The sequence below is a fragment of the Opisthocomus hoazin genome, chromosome 7 (assembly GCF_030867145.1).
Source record: "Opisthocomus hoazin isolate bOpiHoa1 chromosome 7, bOpiHoa1.hap1, whole genome shotgun sequence".
NCBI classification, from domain to species: Eukaryota; Metazoa; Chordata; class Aves; order Opisthocomiformes; family Opisthocomidae; genus Opisthocomus; species Opisthocomus hoazin.
In genome coordinates this window covers 22,672,490-22,696,183 of record NC_134420.1, presented here as the reverse complement: position 1 = coordinate 22,696,183, position 23,694 = coordinate 22,672,490, and the positions used below count along the sequence as shown (strand labels likewise).

Genomic DNA, 23,694 nt, shown 5'->3' with positions numbered 1-23,694 from the left:
ACAGGGAGGAGGAACATCAGTTAAAAGGAAAGTCAAAGTACGGGAAATCAAAACGATATGGCACATGTTATTTGCACCTTGGAAATCTCCATCGGGACAGGTGGTCAAGATTCAGATAGCTTTGTTTGGAGCCTGGGGGAGGAAGGAAGATGCAAGGATAGCATGTTTCTGCAGGACATTGAAGACAACTAGGAAAAAAAATCCTAAGCAACTGAATTGCAGGACAAAATTAGGATACACTTAGCATTCTTAGTATTGCTGGGTCCTGCAAAGCCAGAATCCTTTTAAATACATCACCATTACTTATTTTTTCATGTTAGACTTCTTTGAGTGAGCTAGTAGAGAAAAAGATTGTATGCATTTATAAGGATTTCTTTTCTTTAGCAGTAGAGCTGGTAGCACATACACAAGTATATCATCATCAACTACTTTTCACACATGCTTATAAAGCACCTTCATAAAAGGAGAGACAAACACAAAAATACTACTAGGAAAACAATTCATAAGGCCCCTATCTCAAGCAGTGCATATTACTGTAAACCCATCTACTTTCCTTACACAGAATTAAGTGTAATAACAGAAGAAGTTCAGTAGATCACTTTACTACTCAAAGATGCCAGATTTTTCACACAGATTTATTACCGGCATCCTACCATTTCATGGTCTACTTAATACATAAGCAGCAAAACACTCATATTTGCTTGCAAGTTTATAGATTGGTATCTGCTTAAATGAGGAGTGCTGAAGATGCTCTGTGGTATGAGCTGAGCAAGTTAGTCTTGTCAGAAAAACTCAAAACGGTAACTGCAGTGCTTTTAAAATTTCACCTTTTCCTAGTAAATATAACAAGTGACACAACATACAACATCACTACTGTTACAGAATACCCAGAACAGAACTGGAAAAACAATCTCCTTGTAAGTTTTGGGGAAGTGCAAGTTTATTTTCTGGCTTAACAGACTTGAGCAAAGGGACACATATGATAGTCATGAATGTGTACCTAAGGTTAATCTGCTGAGAAATAACGCTTCTCATAAGTCTTCTGCATGAAGATGTTTACAGAATACTTTGGTTCTTAGTGTTACACTAACTTTTTTGCTTGAACTGTAGCATTTTTATGTGTCCGTGCTAACATCTGGTTAATTATTAATGCACGCTGGCCCTAGCAGCTGGCACTTTATGCTATCTTTAATACTGCCCTTCCGCATACATTCCTACTGTCTGAACTCACTCCTATCTAGATTCACCAGAAACTCCAGTTTACTTTCTGGACACAGCTGAGAAGCTGGTGCAGGTCTGGTTAAACAAGCACGACTGCCAGATGAAGCTGTTTGCGGAGCTGCACAGTGAACCAGACAGGGTAACCTATCCCGGGTAAAAACATTCCCTGGTTATTTTTAACTGAGTGCTTGTGGAGTTTCAGTGAACTAGATGGAGTAAATACCCATAGCAGTAAATTGCTGTGGCAGCACGGGGACCTGTTGAGCATTTTTCCTTACTGGCAGTCCTAGCTTATCAAATTAAACCCCCAATTACAGCAAAGCCCTGTTCTTCAGGCTTGAAGAGTAAAAACATTTCCCTAGCCTTGTGCGGCCCCACTGCCTGTCCCTTCTAAAAAGTAACAAATGATCAGCTTGCACTCGCTTTCAAGGCCCTTCGGTTTCTCCAGCTGAACCAGCGCACCGCTCTGACCTGCCACCGCTTCGGCATGTCCCTCGTGGCTGCACACACAGGCCTCGCTTCCCATCGCTGTTCCGGGGAGCTCCACACAAGCCTCTGGAAACTCACCTTCTGCTTTTCAGTCCTTTATGAGCACATCCGCACGTTACAATAATCACCACAGAACTTAACCAGCTAACAGGATCTCCATCTGTAAGTCGAGCCTACGGCACTGCCCCATGTAACCAGAAGTGCACTACGACCCTCCTCAGCAGCCCCAGCCCAGCTCAGGTTCGAGGCTCTGTGTACACCTGAGGACAGCTACAGCACAGGTTCTCCGACCCTTCCCTCTACAGTGGCAGATAAGAAACCCTGACCTCCCTTTACCAACGGGCATCACAGGCATCGCTGCGCACAAGGCTTGATCAGTTGCAAGATCAAGCACTTCAAACACGAATACGTGACCTTCTTTAACTTAACCATGAACAGCCCGTGCACTGCATTCCAGCCAGCCCTCCTGGAAGCAACCAATAAAAGCAAGCAATTGATAAAAAAAAGTAATTTTAGTCTCATGGAAGTTGCATCTAGAAGCAGTGCTGTGTATCAAGCAGTTTACACACTAGGATGTGACAAGCTTAAGTATACACATGGTGTACTGGAGGAGAATAAGTAAGAAAAGGCAAAGCAAACCAATAAAGTAAACACCCTTTTTGTCTGCTATCTGCTTCAAGCAATTAAGCTATGAAGAGAGGAAAGAAATATTTTCTTTCATATTACCTGTTCCCACAGAGTGCCTTACAGGCTATCCCAGACCCAAGCTACAAACACACTTAAGCTGTGAGACAGAACATAAAAACACCAAAGAACAGAAGGTAAAAAAAGAGCAGAGAAAAAAATCTGTTCAAAATCACAGGGCATCTCTCTCTCAGTAAAGAGAAAGATAAAGTTCAAAACAAATAGATAGGGCCTCACTCGCTGCTCAGATAGAAATAATTCCCCTGGACCCAACACAACTCTCTAAAATTATAGTAACAGGCTACCGCTGCTTTCTGTCAGTGTTTCAAAACAAAACTCCAGCAACTCTGTCAGGCAAACCGTTTGCCAGACAAATGTTGCCTACCAGTATTAATTACAATTAAGCTTTTCAACCTGGATCCCATTTGATCCACTACTTTCAGCAAAAACTTGTCTTGGCTGATCAAAGTTACATCCAGAAACCTTTGGACGTGTTCTATGGAAAGCAACAGGGAAAAGTAAAAGGAAAAAAAAAACCACACACACACACGAGGAACAATTACAGGTGTGATTTTAGTTTTAATGCTGGTTTCACATACTTCTTGAACTAGAACACATTTATAGCACATACTGCATTTGCCTGGATGTTACACTTTCCTTTAATGGTGCTTATGGCCATGACTGCTGGCAAGACTATCAAAATCAGTACAGTTAAGCCACCTGAATCGTCAGAACCAACACAGAAATTACCCACTCGTGTCATACCAGTCTAGACCTGAAGAGTGACTCATTTAGGAAGGTGTGCAACAAACCTAGCTTCCTACCAGCTAGCCAGAAGACTGCTAGATTTCACTTCATGAAGCTAGTATTTATCTTTGGGTATGTAAAGGAGCTCAGCCACCTTTCAATGCTGATAATGCTTTCAGTAAATGCAGCCAGGTCACTAAGGTACACAAACACGAGTCATTCAAGTCCTTCAAAATTCTCTCAGTATAAGGGCTCTACTTCTAAAAGCCACTCTCCACCATCACTACTGAATACTGGAATTCATAGCTCCAGCCAAAACCAGAAGCAGGAGCCTCTCCCACTAGCAAGGGAAGGAGAAACAGGGCTATGGGCCAGCGGCTGCCTATTCATCCCCAAGAGAGTAAAGGGCACGCCGACCAGTAAGCTGGGAAGCTGTGCCAGTACTCCTTGTGCAAGTGGCAGTAGAAGACAACCTGATAACCAGAAGGTACATCAATATTTACTTGCTATATAAGCAACTGCTGCTAGGGGTTAACACATGGAAAGGTGCTCTCTGACTGCAGTGTGGTTTAAGTCATCCCAGAGGAATTCACTTTGGGAACGGACTGTAAATTCCTCAAAGCCAGAGTGATCAGTATCTCAAAATTCAAGCACTACTCCAAATTTGTGACAGCTTTTGAACCCAGCTCCGTTCTACCCTGTACATATGTCAATACACGGCATCCCTGCTGGGTAAGCTACAGTGCACGATACCATTGCTAGTGCTGAGCTGCCCACCCTCCCGACAGCCCAGGCCAGCGAAGGCCCTCCCGCAGTCGACACTGATCTTTGGGACAGATTTGGTAGCCAGTGCTACCAGGCAAGTGCCTGGTACCAACCCCTGCGTGGCCCGGCCCTGCCAACAAGCTACCGTGCACGCACAGCACTGCTGTACCACACCGCCCATCTCCAGCACTCATCACTAGCTACCCCGAAACACAACCATGCAAACCAACGCTTCCTTCTCGCCCGCAAGTTAAGCCTGAAGGTTTGCACTACATTTCTCAGGCTGCAGGGAGCCTGAGCGAGACAGATCTTTTCTGTTGTGGTAGCAGTGCTCTAGCAAGCAAGGAGCTGAGCAGTTCAAGTTTCACACAAAGTGCAACAATCAGCCCTTATTATTCCAGGTGACTGCATCACAAGTGCTTTGTTTTGATTGGGATTTTTGTTTCCCACCTTTAACCTCAGTAGATGCCAACAATCAGCTGCTCGCTCCCCTAAACTGCATTTTGTCACCTTGCGTTATGCTGTACTACTCACCGCAAGAAGGCCTCACACGTTATCAAAATGTAAGCATACCAGTCCCAGCGCGGCCCCGCATGAATCTGCGGCCCGGAATTCCCGGCATTTTATGCCTTTGGTTCTTTTATGAGCTTACTTGAAGAACATTTTTTTTTTCTGATGGTCAGCAACAGTTAGTCAGAATATCAGGAAGCTGCAGAGGGATTTCCACATCCCCCAAGTCTAGCACACAGAAGTGGTACACTAAGACATCGGGGTCTGGCAAACCTCCAGCACGCCAGCTCAAATACCAGCTGCATTTTCAGTTGTTGCTCTTCAATCTGCTTTACTACTCTATTTTAGAGCTTTACCACAAATCTCAGAACATGCTATTTTCTGGCCCAACAGCTATATCAGAGACAAAAGATATTTTGAGACAACCCACCTTTAGCTTTATTGCTAGTTAATGAGAACTAACAGTCTTGTGAAAGTAGAAGCTTGGAAAAGGAAAGGAAAAAAGAAAAAAAAACAGTCTAAACAGCTGCTCACCACCCATCTGCAACTCATGTATGCTTGCTTTCAGACAAGTGTCTGATAATAACGTTAAAGAGTCAACAGATCTACATCCAACTCATTTTAGTCACTAGTTCGCAAAACAAGAAGATCAACTCCAATCAGAACTTGTTACTGGCAGTTTAAGAGTAGCAGGAAAAATATTTTGTGTTACAAGTTTGGCAGTAAGAAGTAAGCTTATAAATACAGCATGAAAATCAATAAGCAAACAAAAAACCCACACCCAAACACTGGACCCCTACATATATTTTATATTACATTAAGTGTTTCAGCTGTCTGAAACATGTTCATGTATTACCATAGTTAACATTAAGCTGATTGACAAACTAAGCTCAACTCGGCCACGCTGAATTACACCCAGTCAACACCATCTCAAGGTTCTAGTGACATTTATTAACTAATACGTTCTTGTAAGTCACCACTTCACTCAGTATGCAAAAATATACATGTCACTGCCAAAAAACAAAAGCCATAGTTTTATGAAGAGGAAAAACAGTATGACAAGTAATTTTAACAATTCCGGTCAAAAGGATCCACTATTTTGTGGAGCAGACTTGAAAGAATAAAACACGAGTTGCCTTCTTGCTTATACTGTAAAACTAGCTACACATTGTTCAGTTTAGCAAAAAAAAAAAAAAAAAAAAATAGTAGTAAATGGCAACTGCAGGATAAAAAAAAAAATGCAGAGAGTGATGAGGTATTTGCTAGGCTGTATTGCCTTTGAGCAAGGAAACCTGAACATTACAAAGGGCTGAGTTAGAAGGGAATGTGGGGTATTTTGTGACAGACCTCTGCATGACAGCTGGAGAAGAGCTATTGTGGCAACAGCTGTGTGCTCTGCACAGCTCATACTCCCAAATACCTCAGCCTGCTCAGAGGCCAGTTAGTGGGCTGCAAGGCAGTTTAGAAGTTCTCTGCCTCTTGAGATATGAGCACGATGGATTATTTGTGTATGTTTTAAACAAGAGAAGGAATACTTGGTTCTATCACTTAGTTCTACCGAACCCTGTGGTGTAATGCTCAACTATCACTCACTGCTGCTTTCCTGAAGTTTATCGCTGCGACAGATCCCATCCAATCTCCTCTACAATTGAAACGTCTTCACTTCCTGCCTTCACAGTGCACAGACCCGACAGCAGTAAGTTCATCTATCACATCCTGATTTAAAGGAAATGATTTGGTATTTCCAGGATGAAATCCTGGCCCACCAACAGCAATACCAAGGTCTGTTTATCTCCCACGAGGAGGAATTTTCAGGAACACACCAGCCATCTAACCACCAATCTCCTAATTTGTACTCTAAAGTTTCTCCAAGTTGTTAGACAAACTTCTGAAAAGTGAAACCAAGATCACAAGCAATTATACACAAGTGACCAGCTACGCCTCATGTACCATTCCTACTGCACCATACTAATTAGCACAACGATGCTGAACCCAGTACGCGAAGAGCTTTCATTGTACAACACGGGTTTGCTCACTCGGCCTCCTCACACAAACACTGTTGTTCCAGCTCAAACTGAGGCACAACAACCACCTTCAGGAACCGATACTCTTGCACACAGGAGCGCTTTACGTGCTGATCGTCACCATAATAAAAGCCCAACCTCAGCCACTGCTACTGTTGTAAGGACAAACGCTGTTTCCCCACCAACACCTAAACAAGGCTTGACAGGATGGATCACTGTGCACAAACCCCAGAAAGCTGGCAAAAGAAAGAAGATGAACTGGTTCTTCCTACATCCTCAGTTCCTCTTCATTTATTTCACCTGAAGCGAAGGAAGAGTTTTCCATTTTCAAACACAAATCCTCCCTAGTCTTTCAAAGATAGAACATAAATCACTGCACATGCTTTCCCATGACATCCCATCACCACAATAGTCTTGTTTACTGGAAAGCGATTAACAGCACCAAAGTAGAAGCAAGAGTAACTGTACTTCAGTACTGATCTACTAAAAATTAAATACAGGATTACAGGAAAGCAAGACCAAGTGTGGAAATATTTGCTAGTATCAGTAGGAAGAAACCTTCCTTCTTAAGCGTCAAAAGAGAGCTGGTGACAGCCATATTTCATAGAAGCAATAACGAAGCGAAAGAGAATAAATCCTTCACCAACATCAAGATCTGTCATGTGGCAAGACCTAGTACTGATCGATGTTTTGGTGAAGACAACTATGTGTTTCTCATTGCATCCTAAGAAATTAAAAAAATGGAAGCAGGTAATCAATTTTAGAACAATTTGGAGCAGTCTCTATGCAGTCTTGAAAGGCAAACAACGTATCTGGCCATACACTCGCCAAACAGAAACTACAGAAGTGGTTGCACGGTATCATGCACACTTGATAACATCATAAGCCTTCAGAGCTCAGGAAGATACTGTGGTGTATAAATAATACACCAAGCCTCCTACCATCCGTAACTACACAGCAAGCATTGAAACAATACAAAACTCTTCTCTAAGGCACCTGAGGTTCAGTTCAGATGGTCTTTACTTCCCAGCTATCTCTTATTTTTCTCAGAAGGCTGAATTTTCTGCTAAACATCACTTTGTGGTGGCAAGATTTTATCTCCAGATAAAGCAGCTGAGAGGGCAAGAAGATGTAGATAACTTAATACAAACTGACAATAAGCTGTTTTGAAAAATTCACCCTCAACATGTCAACACCACAGCACTGTTCCCTCACCACTCGTTCAAAGTGAACTATTTCTTTTTCTGCTATTAATTTGAAGAGATCCGTATACATGACAAAGCGAACACAGGTTCCTCTTTTGCAGATATTCGCCGAAGACAAGTGTCAGTCGCAGCACTTGAGCCAAAACTTGTATTTCTATAGGGGTGTAGCTCAAGCTTTTTCTTTAGAGAACAGATTTCTACCAGCACTCAAATACTGAAATTATCCAGTACATGGCAGAACCTACTGCTACTAAAATAAATCAAAGCATCAAGTGTGAGCTTAACTTTTTTTTTTTCTTCTCCTTCTGTCTTTAAAAGAAATTAAAGGTGCTTTTTCTGTGAAGTTAAAATTATCCAAACGCCTTTAACACGGCCAGGACTCCAGAAATCCCTTTGGCAACATTTTCCAAGACAACAGCGTCTCAGAACTGAACATAAGCCATGTCCAGCTGCACACATTACTGTCAAAACCAGCTTAGATGCCTACAGAAAGACGCAGGCAATCCCATCTAAAGCAACAGTACCATGTTTGAGTGAACGGCACTCTAAACCGGCTTCAGTCAACCACAGAAATTAATTATCTCCATACACAACCAGCGAGGAATTCAATCCACACACCAAGAGAACTGCAACTGCTCTGGCCCGGTCACTTTCAGACGGACCAGTGAGGAGTACCTTGCCAGTATCTGACCAGCTAGCTGCATGCCCGGCAAGCAAGGCACCTGTGCAAGACAGATTTCTTTTCCATCTAAAACACCTTGTTCATTCCAAAGAACCAATTCTCCTAAAGTGTCAGTTATTTTAATGTCCTGTACCAGACTGGATCTTCTAAGCGTTCCATAACCAGCACTTATATTTTGAAAGTGTTGTTTTCTATGCAGTTACTCAGTCTATGCTGCAGAGTTTAAATTCTGAGCAGAATATCACAGCTAATGAACACATGGATGCACGCATTAGTGAAGTATATCTGAAGTAAAAAAAAAATAGCCTATTTGCTATCAGATCATCTGTTCTAACAAAACTCTTTTTGAGAATATCATTACCCCAAGCACTGAAAGACAGTTTTGCCTTGCTGTCAAACAGCCTGCGCTAAGAGTAGGTAAAACATTACGGCCTCTCCTCGCTGGAATTAAGAAAACAAACAAAAACATCATTCCCTGCAGATCTGCTCGTCTGCCGTCAGCAGGGCCAGCAAGCAGAACGCAAGCGGCCGCCGCCTCCTTCCACCACCAACGGGCAGAGCAGACCAACCACGCTCCCGCGGCAACGGCCGAAAGCAGCGGGACAGGAAGCGAAACGCAAGCGGAGGGGCCCGGCTGAGGCACCGGCGGACCGGGAAAAGGGGCTCCTCCTCAGGAGGCCGACACCCGCACTCGGCACCACCGCCTCCGCCACCTTTTCACTGGAAATAAATAGGGGAAAAACAAAAGTTCCGTCACCCCGAGGTGGAAGCAGAGGGAGCTCAGAGGGGCGCCGGACGATGGCCGCTCCCAGGCAGCGCAGCGTGCCCCCCACACTCCCTCCCCGGGGGGCGGCCGGCGCTCCCTCGCCCCCGGCGGGCACGGCCCCGGAGGCTCCGGCCCGGCCCCGGGGCAGCTACTTCGGACGCCGAGTGTCACCGCGGCCGCCGGTTCCCGGCCGAGCGCGGGGCCCGACCCCGCCCGCAGCACCGGCGCCCCCGGCCCCGGCGCCGCGCAACCCCACCCCGGCGGCGCCGGCAGCCGGAGCAGCGCGGCGAGGCCCCCGGCGGGCCGGGCCGCCGCCCGCCCCTTCCCGCCCTCCAGAACCTTCCCGGGGCGCCGCGCCGCGCCCCAACCGCCACCCCGGGCCCCTCAAGGTCACGCTGCCGCCTCCGCGCCCCCGGCTTCCCGCTTCCCCGCCCGGCGAGCCCCGCCGCCGGCAGCCCGCGGCGCCTCCGTGCCGGCCGCGGCCCCCCTGCGCTGCGCTGCGCAGCGCGGCGGGCGGCGCCCAGGCCCCGGCGCCGCGGCTCTTCCCCCACCGGCGCCGCGGCCCCTCACCTGGATGAACTGGATGGTGAGCGCCGACTTGCCCACGCCGCCGCCGCCCACCACCACCAGCCGGTACTTCTCCTGCCCCGGGCCGTCCCTGCAGCCCGCGGCCATGGGGGAGCCGAGCGGAGCGGAGCCGAGCGCGGCAGCGCCGCCGGGTCCGCCGCCTCCCTCCCTCCCGCTGCCCTCCTCGGCCCGCCGGGCTGAGCAGCCGCAGGCCCCGCCGCCGCCCCTGCGCTCGGCCGAGTGCGCCGCCGGCAGCGCAGCGCAGCGCCCCGCCGAGCCCGGCCCTGCCGCGCCAGCGCCGCCCACCCCCGCAGCCAGGGCGCCGCGGCTACAAATGGCCGCCGGGGGCGGAGCCCGCCTCATCGCCATGCTAATGAGAGCGACTATATGCATGAGGGGGCGGGGCCTGCCGCCACCCCCCCGGCTCTGCGTTCCTGCGGGCGGCCCGGCCCGGCCCGGCCCGGCCCGGCCCGGCGCGGCGTCGGGACCCGGCGAGGAGCAGGGCCGGGCGGGAGGCCCGGGTCCGGCCTCTGGGCACCGCGCCTCTGCGCTTCTGCCCTGCGGGTTGCGGTGGTCCCCGGGTCTCCCCTTCCTCCGCGCTCCCCCTCCAAACAGAGCGCTGAAGGCTTGATCACCGGTTTCCTCACCGGCTTCACCGGGCCGCTCCGTCGGCGTTACCGAACCCTTCCGGGAACCCGCCCAGGCCGGGGGAGGTGCTGCGGCCGGGGCGAGGCGCAGAGGGGTTCGAAGCCAAAGCGCTGTTAACTCTGGGCACAGGCTCGCCGGGAGCGAAGGTCGTCGGGACTTCAGCCCTTCCCCACCCTTCTTCGGGTCTTCTGGTGGCCGTGCCCGTGAGCGGGATTCCCGCTCCTTGAGGCCGTTTAGATGAAGGCCACTCTCTCCCCCAAGTGTCACCCACCGCTGGGTGTCACCGTCCCGTGACGTCCGGGCACCCTGCTTGCAGCCTGTGTGAAATTCAGCCTGGTCCTTCTCGCCTCTGCTACCTCTGCTGGGGTCAGGCTGCTGCTCTCGGCAGTGACCCACCCCTCTGGGTCATGATTCCCCATCTGGCGTGTTTCTGGACATCCCAAACACCGGGCAGGTGGCCACTGCACGTGCTGCAGAAAGGCAGAACTGCTGCCAGCAGACCCACTTGAGGCCTCATCTGGAGTACTCTGTCCAGTTCTGGGCTCCCCAGTTCAAGAAAGATGAGGAGCTACTGGAGAGAGTCCAGCGGAGGGCTACAAGGATGGTGAGGGGACTGGAGCATCTCTGCTATGAGGAGAGGCTGAGGGAGCTGGGCTTGTTCAGCCTGAAGAAGAGAAGGCTGCAAGGGGACCTTATAAATGCCTACAAATATCTGAAGGGTGGGTGTCAGGAGGATGGGGCCAAGCTCTTTTCAGTAGTGCCCAGCGACAGGACAAGGGGCAATGTGCACAAACTGAGGCACAGGAAGTTCCGTCTGAACACGAGGAAGAACTTCTTCCCTCTGAGGGTGACGGAGCACTGGAACAGGCTGCCCAGGGAGGTTGTGGAGTCTCCTTCCCTGGAGATCTTCAAGACCCACCTGGACAAGGTCCTGTGCAGCCTGCTGTAGGTGACCCTGCTTCGGCAGGGGGGTTGGACTAGATGACCCACAGAGGTCCCTTCCAACCCCGAACATTCTGTGATTCTGTAATTCCTGCTTCCCTTCCTCTCCCTCTGAGAAACACCGCAATAAAATCATACCATTTTTACATATGTAGCCATGCGTACGGCCTCTTGTCAGCATGGAACAACCGTCAGCTGTGGTCGCAGCCGCACCAACACGTCGGTAACGCAGACGCGCTCCTCCCGCCTGGAAAACGGCACGAACAGCGGTAGTGGCCATGGGCGAAAGCCTTGCTGAAGGGACTTGCCCGGATCGGCTCTGGAGCTGCGAGGGGAGGCAGGGACGGCAATCCAGGTAGCCTTCTGCTGATTCACCCAGGAAACCTGGCCCTGCTGCATCTGACACACTTTTCAGCTCTGCAAGAAATGAGGCGGGGGTCCCACAGGCAGGAGCCTCCTTCCCTCTACAGACCTGGTTAGTCAGCTGTCTGCCTCCCCAACAGAGAAATAACATACTGTGGAGCCAATTAAGAACTAACACGATACCATATCTGCACATGGGGTAAATCAATGATGTGCTCGTAATCTTAATTCCACCATTTCCCAAGCTGTCATGCTCAACTTCGCAGTTATTGCACTGGAATTCTCTGCTTGAAAAAGCAAAACTGTAAAACCAAAACCAACATAATAAATAACATCTTTCAACACTCGTTCTGGCTCAGTGGAAGGCAAGAGCGTTCGGCACGCAGGAAACAAACCGGTACCTTGTGAGTTAATGGGGTAACTGCATGAGAGGGAGATGAGGGAGCCACTTCCTCACCAAGGTTCACAACTGTATTTTGGAAGAGTCATGCCAGGGCTCAGCCACCCTTGATCTGGTATTCTCCTGTAGCGATAAGCCGCTTTCTCACATCCGTTTCCTTATTGCCCTGGCTGATCAGAAATCAGGAACAAGTCACACAGGAGAGAATATATGGTCTAAGATTTTCCAGTTCGGAAAAAAGAGAAGTGAGTGTGAGATCTAGCAGAGGTCTGTGAAGACCTTAAGCAGCACAGAGAAGCTGAACAGAGAAAGTCTCAAAATAGGAGAACTAAGGGACACCCAGTGACAATATGAAGAAACAAGCTTCAATAAACAAAAAGCGATGTTGTTTTCCGCAGACACAGTCATGGAACTGTGGAAGTCGCTGCCACAAGGGGCTGTGGAGGACAAAACTGTATCCGAGCGACAAAAGGTTGGGTGAAGTCCCGGAGTGCAGGGCAGCTGCCAAGCACAGCGCTCGGGGACGCAGGTCCGGCTCGGGCCGTTTCGGAAACGCTGGCAGCCTGTGGGTGGACTGGCTGTGAGAAACCAGTTACTTTCCACGTGTCCTGGTTCTGGTGCTCTCGGCTGCGAATCGCTTGCCGGCCACTGTCAGGATCAGGGACCTGTAAGAGTATTCAGCCAGCAGGACAAGTCTTCTCTCCTAATTCTTCATTATGTTCTCTAGCTTAAGAAAAAACGAAGTGCAGACCACGATGAAGTGGAAACAGAAATTGAACTGCTGCTAGTTTGTCAAGTATTGGGTGTTTTTTAATAAAAATACAGTTATGGCCTCATAGTTGGCTATTAGTACTGTAACCAGTAAACTGCACTGTCAGGAATGGCAATGACACGAAAAGCAGATTTTCAGTGAGTTTCAAGAACACACTATTCTCTGTGCAAACTATTGCAACAGAATATCTGATTTCTTGGTTTAAAGATGCATAGAAAACCAAACATTTTTATGTTCCCTTATCTTTTTTTAGGTTTCAGTTTCATTATGCATCCTTTTAAATTGTTATTCTCACTGACGTGGCTATCCAATCTTGTGAATTCTACAAGAAAATCTTGGATCTTTTTAAAGAACAGTAACAGATACGTTAAAGGATCAAAACAATTAGCACAATCATCCATCACTTTAAGAAAAACTCTATTGCAAAAAACTATTACTGTTGAATTCTTTGCATTCGCTATTTCTGGGAATGAAATCCAGTTTCGCAGACAGAGTGGTATTCTTGCAAAGCACAAGGTGGTGACTGTAGAAAACCAGGAGGTGGACAGCAGTTAATGAACAGCATTTTTTTAGTAGTTTTATAGCTGCATCCAAAGATCCCAGTGAGAATTGTTTTCTCTTATAAGCACAGGTAGAGGGAGAAAGTCTCAAGTACAGAGATGTTATTGTCTAAAACCTTGGATGTTCAAACATCTATGTGTAATGTTAATTTTATACATGGCAACGGTTGTCTTGTACTCTCCGTGCTGCCAACAGACAGAAGCTGGTCCCTGCAGCGGAGGGCACCAGGGCAGCCATGGCAGAAGCAGCCCTGGAGTCTCCACTCCCTGCCCCCTGAGCCCTGGCAGAGGCTCGGCACCCTGTCTTCCCTCACTGGCAGCTCTTGCTGTGAGCCCTGGTTTCAGGAGACAAGGGGCTTACACAGAGGTGAGGGTACAACACACGCCAAGTTTCGTTTCAAGATCAGCCTGCCTAGGAAAGGCTGAGTGGCGAGGCACCTAGCAGGTGAAGACAAGAAACTTGTAATTGATTCGGGGTGGCAGTGGAAGATGATTCAAAAGGGGCTTTGTAAGGTCCAGGCAGCCAGGAAAATAAATTTTGCAGCGCCAGTTTGCATATCCCTAGGGAGGCAGAAAACACAGTGTTTTGTAACAGAGAAGAAGAATTTGAAATACCAGGACCTGAGATGATGAAGATATGACCAAAGTCTTGACGAAAAGGCTGGGAAAGAATGTACAGCTTTTAGAACCGTTACTTAGAAAGAAGGTGCGTCATTTCAGGTCTAGCCTGAATATGCATATTTAAAAAGAGTCAAAATCAAGAATGACATCCAGATGGCAAGCTTAAAAGAAAGAGCACCATAGAGCTTTATATAATGACAGGAAAAAAAGAGATTTCAGGAAGTGCTTGGGGGTAAGATCCAGAACTTTATTTTACATTGGCAGCCTGGCAAACCTGTGGGTTTGGAAGGTTAGAAGACGTGTATGCAGTAAGTGACATATTGCAAGCTAAAAGTGCACTGTGAGGACATAATAGCTTGTTTAAAAGAAAACTTGTTCACAGGCTTATCACAGGAAAAAGTTACAAAATCTTTTGGACATGAGTCAGCATGGTAGGTATCTTTAACACTGAGTTATTCCACTAATTTAGGATTTTATATATACCTAATGGTAGTACCTGCTTATTTACCTTGCTCAAGCAGGCCTTAAACATTACCCCAGTGTGGTGTGGATATTGTGACCTAAGGAGATCCGTGTGCAGCAATTCCCATCAAGAACTCCACCGCTGACTGTAGGAAGATGGGAGGAAAGCAGGTTTCTCAAAGCCATAAATCAAGAATCTAGGGGGAAAAATAATACACAATTTGATTCTCTTTGTGATAAGAATGTAAGACCTAATTCAGAATAAAATGGGCAATGATTTTTCCCATGTATAAAAGATGTGAACTATTTGTTACATTCATAATGAGCACCCAGAAACTAAAAGTAGAGATAAGCCATTTCTCAGACACACTTACCAGTTTCTATCTGAGTAAGAAGTAAAACTGTTTTCAGCCAAGTAGCTACAGCATTTTATAAATTTTCTTCTATTATTGTATCTACCTGTTCCAGTAAAGTAGTCTGTAGTAAACACTTCAAAATATGTCATTTCCCCTGAGGTTTGAAATTGATCTACATAGGAAAAATACTATGACCCCCCCTTTTTGTGCTGTAATTTGCAAGACAGGCCTGTCAATTTTTATTAATTATTATGATTACTTTAGCAATTCAGATGCTTTCATACCCAGTAGTAATTACAAAACAATAACATCCCAAGAGAAAAGAATAAAATAAACTGTGTAGGAATAGGATTTTTAGACAAGATTGTTTGTGATGGTATATGTTTTCCCTAACACTTACATAACTGCACTGAGCGATTAACATGTGGGTGAATTTTTTTTATTTCTTGAGAGAATGCACCAGCATCAGTTCTTTAGTGAGAAGGTCAGGTTTTGCACCAATCCAGTCTTGATTTTTTTTTTCCATATATATTTAGATGTTATGCATTTATATATTTTTACATACGCCTTTATATATTTATTTCGTGATATTGCTAGTATGAAAAAAGCAGGAAAGAAACCCAAACTAGTATCTTTTAGACCTTCCCCATAGACCCTAAAATTGTGAAAGCAAGCCCAAACAAAAATTTCTCCCCAAATCACCTTTAAACTACTACTCACAGGAAGCCACTGGCTCCTTGGAAAGGAGACTGTGCCTTTTCAGGTCTCTTTCCAGATGAGGCGAGTAACAGCCACTGACTGTGGCACACAGCAGAAGCAAGCTCGTGGCAGACGGCATCTCCTCGCTGTGCAGTGGGAGGGCCCTCCAGAGCAGAGTGGCCGTGTCCATGCTGCACCGTGAAGCGTGGTGCCTTCCATCCCTTACACCGCAAACCTCTTTCCGTCTACTGTGGTCGCCACTCGTAGTATAGGAGCACGCCGGAGCATCCCTCCACACGGGCCCTCAGTCGCTGCTCACGCCCCTTGCAGAGTGCTGCCCAAGACTACCACAGGGGTCTTCATGGCATCTTCTGAGGCCTGTCTCTGGGCTAGAGGGATGGAGCAAGGCCAGACCTTGCTGGCTAGGAGACCCCCCCAGTGTCCCAGAGAAGCTTGTGTTACGGTGCCCGTGCCTTGGTGGGTATCTGCATCCCCAGTGTCCCAGTGCGGGGGACGCGCTGAGCGCTGGCTCTCGGGAGCAGGCAGCTGCCATGCACCACCAGAACGTGCCCACCATGAGTGGGCGGCTGCAGGGCCCTGCAGCTCCTGGCTTGCTGTGACCAGTGAACCCGTGGGCACCAAGTTCAGGGTTGAGAGCTGAGGTAACACCTGCAACTCTCCATCCCTATGCTTGTCTCAGTGTGCGTCCCTGATGGCAGCTGGTGCCAGCTGCACGAGGGCAGTTTGGGGGATTCGTGACCTGCCAGCTCACGTTCGCGCCCCAACGAGCTGCCCCTCTCTCACATCACACTGTGGGAAAGCCCCCTCCACTCTGATGGTGCTCAGCAGCCAAACTCACTGCGCCCACCACCTCCACAACCGGGGGGCCTTCGGATGAGAATGAACCGGCAGTGCTGTGAAAGGCAGTCCCACAAACCACAGCTGGATTTCCTTGGCCAGAAAAATGAGCTCCCTTAGCCGATGCACACAGCCACTTCGTGTACCGCAGCATGACGGGAGGCTCTGCCCCGCACAAGGCACAGAAACTGGGGGTGTTTGTCTTCACCGCCAAAAGGCTGAACACTGCTGGTTTCCTTTCCCCTCCTACAGGATATAACAAACGTCTTATTTTCCTCTAACGCTCATGAACCTATTTGCTTTCTTACATTTCTGATGTTTCCACAGAGCGATGAGAGAGAGGCAGGATATAACAGATAGTTCTTGTGTGGGAAATGCCTAGATGTCCATAACAGCCTCTGAATCTCAAGCTTGGGAACAGCCAGATTTTTGCATGCCTTTTGATCATGCATGATCCTGCTGCCCCAAAATGGAAAGAGGCAGTTAGCTTTTACCACCCACCCCAAGAAACCTCTGCCACTCCCCCTGTAAAAAACCTGAGGGTTTGTGGGCACATCTGAGTTGGCTTCTGTTGCTTTTCCAGAGCTGGCAAGATAGCGCAGCCAAGAGAGCTGCAATGTCAAAGCCGTATTTCCACCACTCTCACAAATCTCCCACACCAGTACTGCTCATCTAGATCCACTTAATTACGAGTTAGGCTTGAATAGAGGAATAAAGGATGAGAAATTACTTGGGTAGCTTGGACTGCATCAGCTGGGCCTGACCAAATTTGTTGTAAAGTACATGGTGAGCAGTCTCAGAGGCATTGGTGGTTTCCCTCAGCATTTTATAGAAGATGGATGAGAAGTCCAGGAGACTGAGGAGGGTAAATATGTTTAAAAGGGAGAAAAGGAAGAGCAGAGAATTATGGATTAGTCACCCTAATGTAATTTTCTGGAGAAAAGTATTAAAACAAATAAATAAACTATTTGTAAATACCTGGAAGAAAACAAGGAGGTGACTGACAACCAATACCTTCTTCTCCAAGCACAAATCGTGTCAAATCAAAATATTTTCCTCCTGTGATCCAGTAACAGGCACTTGAGTAGGAGGGAGCAGTATGCATTCTGTTATCGTGATTTTAGCAAAGCTTCTGATACCATCTTCCACGGTGTGCTTACAAAGAGGCTAGTTCCCCGGGCTATGGCAGACAGCAGCACTGAAGCGGGAGCAGGGCAGGTGGGGACACAGGACTCGGTGATTTTCAGTGGCTCATTGACAAAACTGAGGATAGTACCACACAGCTATCCAGAAGACCTGACCCAATCTAGTATTATTAAATATTTCAGTAATAACCTGGATGATGAAAGAAGAAAGCACACGCCCTACATTTTCAGAAGCTAGAAGTTGCTTGCTGGGAGACAAAACAAGAATTACGACTGACCACAAGAATTAAAGAAAAGTTCTAAAAAGAGAGACTGTAATTCAGGAACAACACGTGCATTGTTCCGTATGCAGACAAGAATTTGTTAGTTATTTGATTGCAGTTAAGCATATTAGAAAAGAATGGAAAAAAATATTACTTTCCCCTTCCCTGATGCTTTCCCTTGCTTCTTGGTAGTGTAAAACACCTGAGCTTGAACTCCCTCTTTCTACCACTATACTTTCAGAAATATCCTTTCTTGCATTCTGTTTCTTTTGCTAGCTTATGCTGCAATTTCTACCACAATTGCTTGAATTATCATTTTAATATAACTCCTTAGTATGATGACCTATATTCCTTTTTTTGTGTGTTGCCTGCTTATGCTGAGATCAAAGAAGAGCTAACGACTGAGGCACTCTGGTCGTACTAAAATGCCTGTCCTCCTTTTGCACTAAGCTGGTGCGTGCTTGTGCTTCATAGCATTTCTTTAGCAAACTGTCAACGCCACTATTTCCTATAAACTCAATTTATGTCAGGCCACTCACTAGCAGCCCCATTTCTATTTCCCTTTACCCTTCATGACCCATTCCTGTGGATTAATTTTCTAAAGCGATTTTTCTAGAATTCATTGTCGCAGTATTTCTGTACCTCTGCCGGATGCAGAGAGCCGTCTGGTTAATTCTGAGAACTCTAAATCCATACAGGAGCAAAATGCACTAGGAATAGTTTACTGAAATGCATGACCTTGAAATAACATAGTTCCATAGCACAGATGGAGTTTACCAGATGTCTGAGACTATGAAATGATGAGATTTAAAATATTCAGTACTTCAGAGTGGTTTAAACAACTGAGGTTGCAGCACAGGGCAGAGATGCTGGAGGTATATTTAAACAAACACATTTATATATAGATCCATTATTTTGTTGCCCAGACTATTTGCCCACTCTGCCTCTGCAGTGCGCACTTATCTGTGCAATCCAGGTACATCCTCAGGGCAGTGGAAGGTTTGCCCTTTGTTTATCTGAAATGTGACAGTCTTCCCTGAACCGTCAGAACGGGTCTGGTGGCAATAAACCCTCCGTTGTTGGCTATCCAATGTTTGCTTCTTTGAGACATCATGTTCTGATCTCTTGGTGATGACTGAAACAACTGGAAATCCATGTACTGTGGGATCAGCATCCAGCCAGAAGAGCTGTTCTTCAGAACACTCACATCATCTTTTAAATTTCCAGTGCTAAAAATAGGCAGTAAGGATTCTGTACCTGGGCGGTGTCTTAACACAGTACTGTTGTCGGCAATGTGTTTTGCACGGCAAGGTCCTGTCCATACAGAGTTTCACAGACACACAAACATTATTATTTCTCTGGTTAAAAGCTGCTTGGGGACATGAATTTCTTTCAAGGAGATATTTTTCCTGTCCTCACTCTCTTTGTCATGCATCCTACCACCAAAGTGCCACATTTCTTCATACCTCCAAGATGCCCAAACAGTTGAAACTTCCCTTACTATTTTTGTGAACTCTTAGCTACTGACCATGGTTGCCTAGTAAACGTAACAGGGCATTTCTGCTGCTTGTAAACAAAGGACAGGCGAGTCTGTCTGTGTTTTCAAATGTCACAGCTTGCTGAAATCACCACTACTGCTTAGTGAAACTCTGCTTTCTCAGCCTACAACAATTTGCCTCAGCACTGTCATTTCATCACATCAGGGTCAGCTGCGCGTGAACGCGAGAGGGTTCAGCAGTTAATTTCTTTGGACATGAGAATTGAGATGCCAATGTAAAAGTCCTGTAAGATGTGTCTTTTGCTCCTGTCTGCCATTCTTCCTATTTTTTCCTCCCATTCTGCAGGCAGTTCCTTGCTGGCAAACACCCTCGCTACTGATTTCCTCTGCCAGTCTTGTCCTCAGATTCCTCCAACAAGTCCTGCATCCCAGCGGTCTCATCACACACCCTGTATATCTCAACACACGATGAACAATGAAGCCAACTCCCTTTCCACCCTCTTCCCGTCATTGACAGCCCAGGGAGCCACTTCTCAGAAGACGGGGTATTCTGAGGTACTGCTGAACGCCAGCTTAAAGACCTGGAAGGGTGTTCTTCCGAAACTCAACAGACACTACCGAAGTGAAGTTATTGTCTTCTGGCTTGCCCCAGTTTAGGTATGGGGAAATAGGAGTGGAAGAAGAATTGCTGGAGGTGAGGAAACAGGATGTTTCAAAGTTTCAGCAATTCCTCTTACTCTCCTTTTCCTCTTGCCTATCTACATACCTCAAGGAAACCCTATATGCGTAGCAGAATACCCTATATGCAAAGCAGCTTCAGTTTGGCTCCAGAGGCACCTGAGCTTTTGCTTCAAAGGGGGTGTTAGCAGACTTTGCCAAATCCGTCATATTCTGACCAGTGAGACCCATTGCCAGGAAGAAGAAAAGCAGTTGTTCTAATGTGTGAAATTAGTTTGTATTGAGATTTCAGCTGAGGAATGAACATTTCATTTTTCATATTTATACAAGTTGCTTTTTACCATCAGTTTAAAGAACCAGTATTAGTGGATCACACTGGTGGATTCCGTACCAACATGTCATAAGATCCAGTTTCTGTCACACGGAAATTACTGTCGAAATAGATGGAAGAAATATTATTATCCCATTCGCAGACAGGGCATTCAAGCACAAACACGCTAAGGAATATGCCTGAGGATACGCAGAAAGCCTACATCAGTCAAGTGAGCCATACCGGGGAATAAACAACACAAGACCTTTATTTACTCCTTCTCCAGACACTCTGTGTCTTCCTTGAAATCAGCCTATTAATTCACCACCAGCAGCACTGCTGAAAGAGATTTTCTTTTTGTTGTCATTTTTTATGCACAGGAGAACAAGGGACTGAATTCAATATGAATCAATGAGATCAATATATCTGCTGTAGGAATTAAATAATTTTAAATATATATATTTTAGAATTTTATTATGCATGTTTATGCTTTTAAATCACTGAAAATGAAAGTCTATCTGAAAAGTGAAAATATACCTACTGATTGAGGAATGGGGAAATTAAGGTAAAAACAAACAGGCCAGTTTGATAACAAGTGCATGATAAACAGACATTTTACTGGAAAGGAGACTTTTCAGATATTTCCATGACATGTTGTTGCCACTTGAAATGTGGTGCCTTCTGGTGCTGTCTCAGAATATCTGGCAGAACACGTTGTATGTAATCAGACACTATTTTTTTCAATGTACAATTTTTTTTAAATCCTGTCTTCTCTGATAAGCATCGTGCAAGACAAATGTTCTACTTGCTAAATAATTTCCTTCAGAAAAATTGGACAAATGTATCTCTAGGATTTTCTGTTACTAGCAACTCCGACTCCCTTTTTCAGTAGTGCATAACCCAATAAAGCAAAATTTTTAAGATGCTTTGGCTCACTATCAAATCTTCTATTAAGGGAAAAGATATATATATAAAAAAGTAGTAATCACACAAAATACTAATGGAGCAAATGATAATAGTAATTAAACCTACCATTAAATCTAAATTTATCTTTCTACTAGTTGCATAGAATAAACAGTCGCACTGAGGCGCTTCCACTGCGAGCCCACTGAAATGTGGGCATTCACCACTCACTGAATTCACTCCTGTGCTTAAAATGGCACTTTCCTTTACTACCTCGTAGTAAATGAGTGGTAATCCGTAACATTCTAGCCAACTCTTACCCAACCAAATCATTTTTTGGTTCCCCACGTAGAACTTGTGTGTGGACATTTTCCAAAAGCATTCACAAGGCTAGGGCCTGATATCAACCAGCAATGTTTTAAAAAGGAAAGTGGTGAAAATGCAGATCAGCAGAGACAATGCTAAAGAACATCCTCAGTGGTGAGGAGAGCATCTGTGAGATACCTCACCCCAAGGTCAGCGCATCTTCCCTGGCCGGGGCAGAGCTGGCGCAGGAAACTGGCAACTTTTTCTCACACGATCGCGCCAGCGGGGAGCTGTGTAGCGAAGCGCAGAACGTGACCTGCAGTTGTCCTGGGCTCTGGCATCAAGGCTGGTGCGTTAGGTTTGTGCTTCTTCAAAACAGCTTGTAAGATGCAGGCAAATATTTACGCACTTGGGTCCCTGCGAATGAAAACATGGAAGTTCTCGCTTGAGCACTGCCTGTGACAAGGAACGCAGTGAAATGGGAGTGGACCAGGAGATTAAATTCAACCACGCTGAGGTCCCTGTAACTGTGGTATGCACCACTGCACCATTTTGGACAAGATGCGGTCTGGTTCCCCAGACCAAACACCCATGCATGGCTTTTGAAGCTCTGCCTTCCTGCAAGCTGTCTTTCCACTGCCATGTCCTACCCCAGCCATTCTCTCCGGCACAAGGCCTCCCATGCACAAACTTCTCGCTTTCAGTTATATTCCTGCCTCACCCGTTCCTTGTCCTCTGCCAGGTGACACCATGGGCCCGCTGTCCAGGCCTTCTCCCAGCGCTGAGTTTGGTCACAGGTTGGTTGGTTTTGGAGGGACAACAAAAGGCTCCATAGTGCAGTTATGGCAGCTTCTCCAGGAGGACACTCAGAGTGAACTGGCTATTCCTGGACAACCTGGAGAAGATAAAGGCACTGAACTTCTGACAGTTTCTGTCTCTGTAATAGCTTTGTTCCTTGTCAGCTGAAGATTCCAGGTCAGGGAAATGAGCAGGGACCAGTGAGTTCACCAGCAGCAAGGTGCAAAACTTCGGACTGAAGCTTACTGGCACCACCATCTCACCACCACTGCACTGCATGGCCCCTCAGAATCTTGTGACTTCTGAGTCCCACCAGCCAGCAGCAAAGCAGGCTGTGGCGGACAAATCCAGCATAGGCAAAGTTGTGATTAAGGATCCTGAGGACACCCTCCAAACCTTCTCAGTTTGGACTGCAGGAGTCAGAGGTACCACTGAATCCATCCAGGCCATTGCTCTCCACGGATTCCCTATCTGACAAGGCACACTATCCCATCCAGTGCCAGTCCCAGAGCTGCTGCAACTACTTAACCTGCAAGGGCTACCACTCAGTTGTCAGTAGCCCTCAGTGGACCCACCAACACAGATTTACAGACATCCTGGCAGGCTTCACCTGAAGGCCTCATGATATCTGTGTTTTCCCCTCCTCCAGCATCAGGTTCAAAGGGGATGCTGAAACCTTCTTTCCAAGCAGGGTCATTCACAGCATGAAGCGGAAGAGGCTGAAACCCTTCTGTGCTGTCGGGTGATGAAGCCATACCCACACGACAGTGAGAACAGGGCTCATTTAACCACATGCTATGAAATGCAGTGAATAAGTGGAATGTGCTTTTTTCTTCGACTGCAGTATGGCAGGTCCTGGTTGACAGACTAGACACAAATGTGCAAACTGCACAAGCTGCACAATCAGTGCAGCCCTGTGACTGCCATGTCCTACACAGCTTCTGCAAGGAATTAGCTGAGCCCTTCCATTTGGACAAGAAGAACTAGGACTAGTTTCCTCAGCAGCTTTATGCCCATCTTCGGCATAGGTGACTCTGCTTCGACAGGGGGGTTGGACTAGAAGACCCACAGAGGTCCCTTCCAACCCCGACTATTCTGTGATTCTGTGATCTTCTGCAGTCTGTGAGCAGGTGGAGAAGCCAGATGACCCCCTGTGTACGACCATGCCTTCATTAACAGGGTGAAGTGAGCAGGTTAGAGTGGAGTCCAATTAACTGTAGATGACTTTTCTATCTCATTCTGTTTCCTAGAGGAGGGGCTCAGGTTTGCCTGCTTTACCCACACGCTCCCCAGGAGACCTCAACCCACATGTCTTCTGGACAAGCATGGTTACTCTGACTGCGTCAGCCCTGGCCCTCTATGTCTTCTTTGACCTTTTGAGCGTTCTGGCATGCAGCTGTGACTGCTGCCTCCACAGCCCTCAGGAGACATCACGGGCTGAGGGCTACATGT

At 46.8% G+C, this 23,694-nt stretch overlaps 1 protein-coding gene across 1 annotated transcript in view; it reads right to left on the bottom strand.

The window, feature by feature from the left end:
• Positions 1-9,869, bottom strand: part of RRAS2 (RAS related 2) — a 47,115-nt gene extending 37,246 nt beyond the window's left edge. Inside the window, exon 1 of the mRNA XM_075426178.1 lies at positions 9,664-9,869. Coding sequence (XP_075282293.1) covers positions 9,664-9,768 — 105 coding nt within the window. The 5' untranslated portion in view covers positions 9,769-9,869. The remainder of the gene's footprint in view (positions 1-9,663) is intronic.
• Between the last annotated feature and the right edge of the window lie 13,825 nt (positions 9,870-23,694).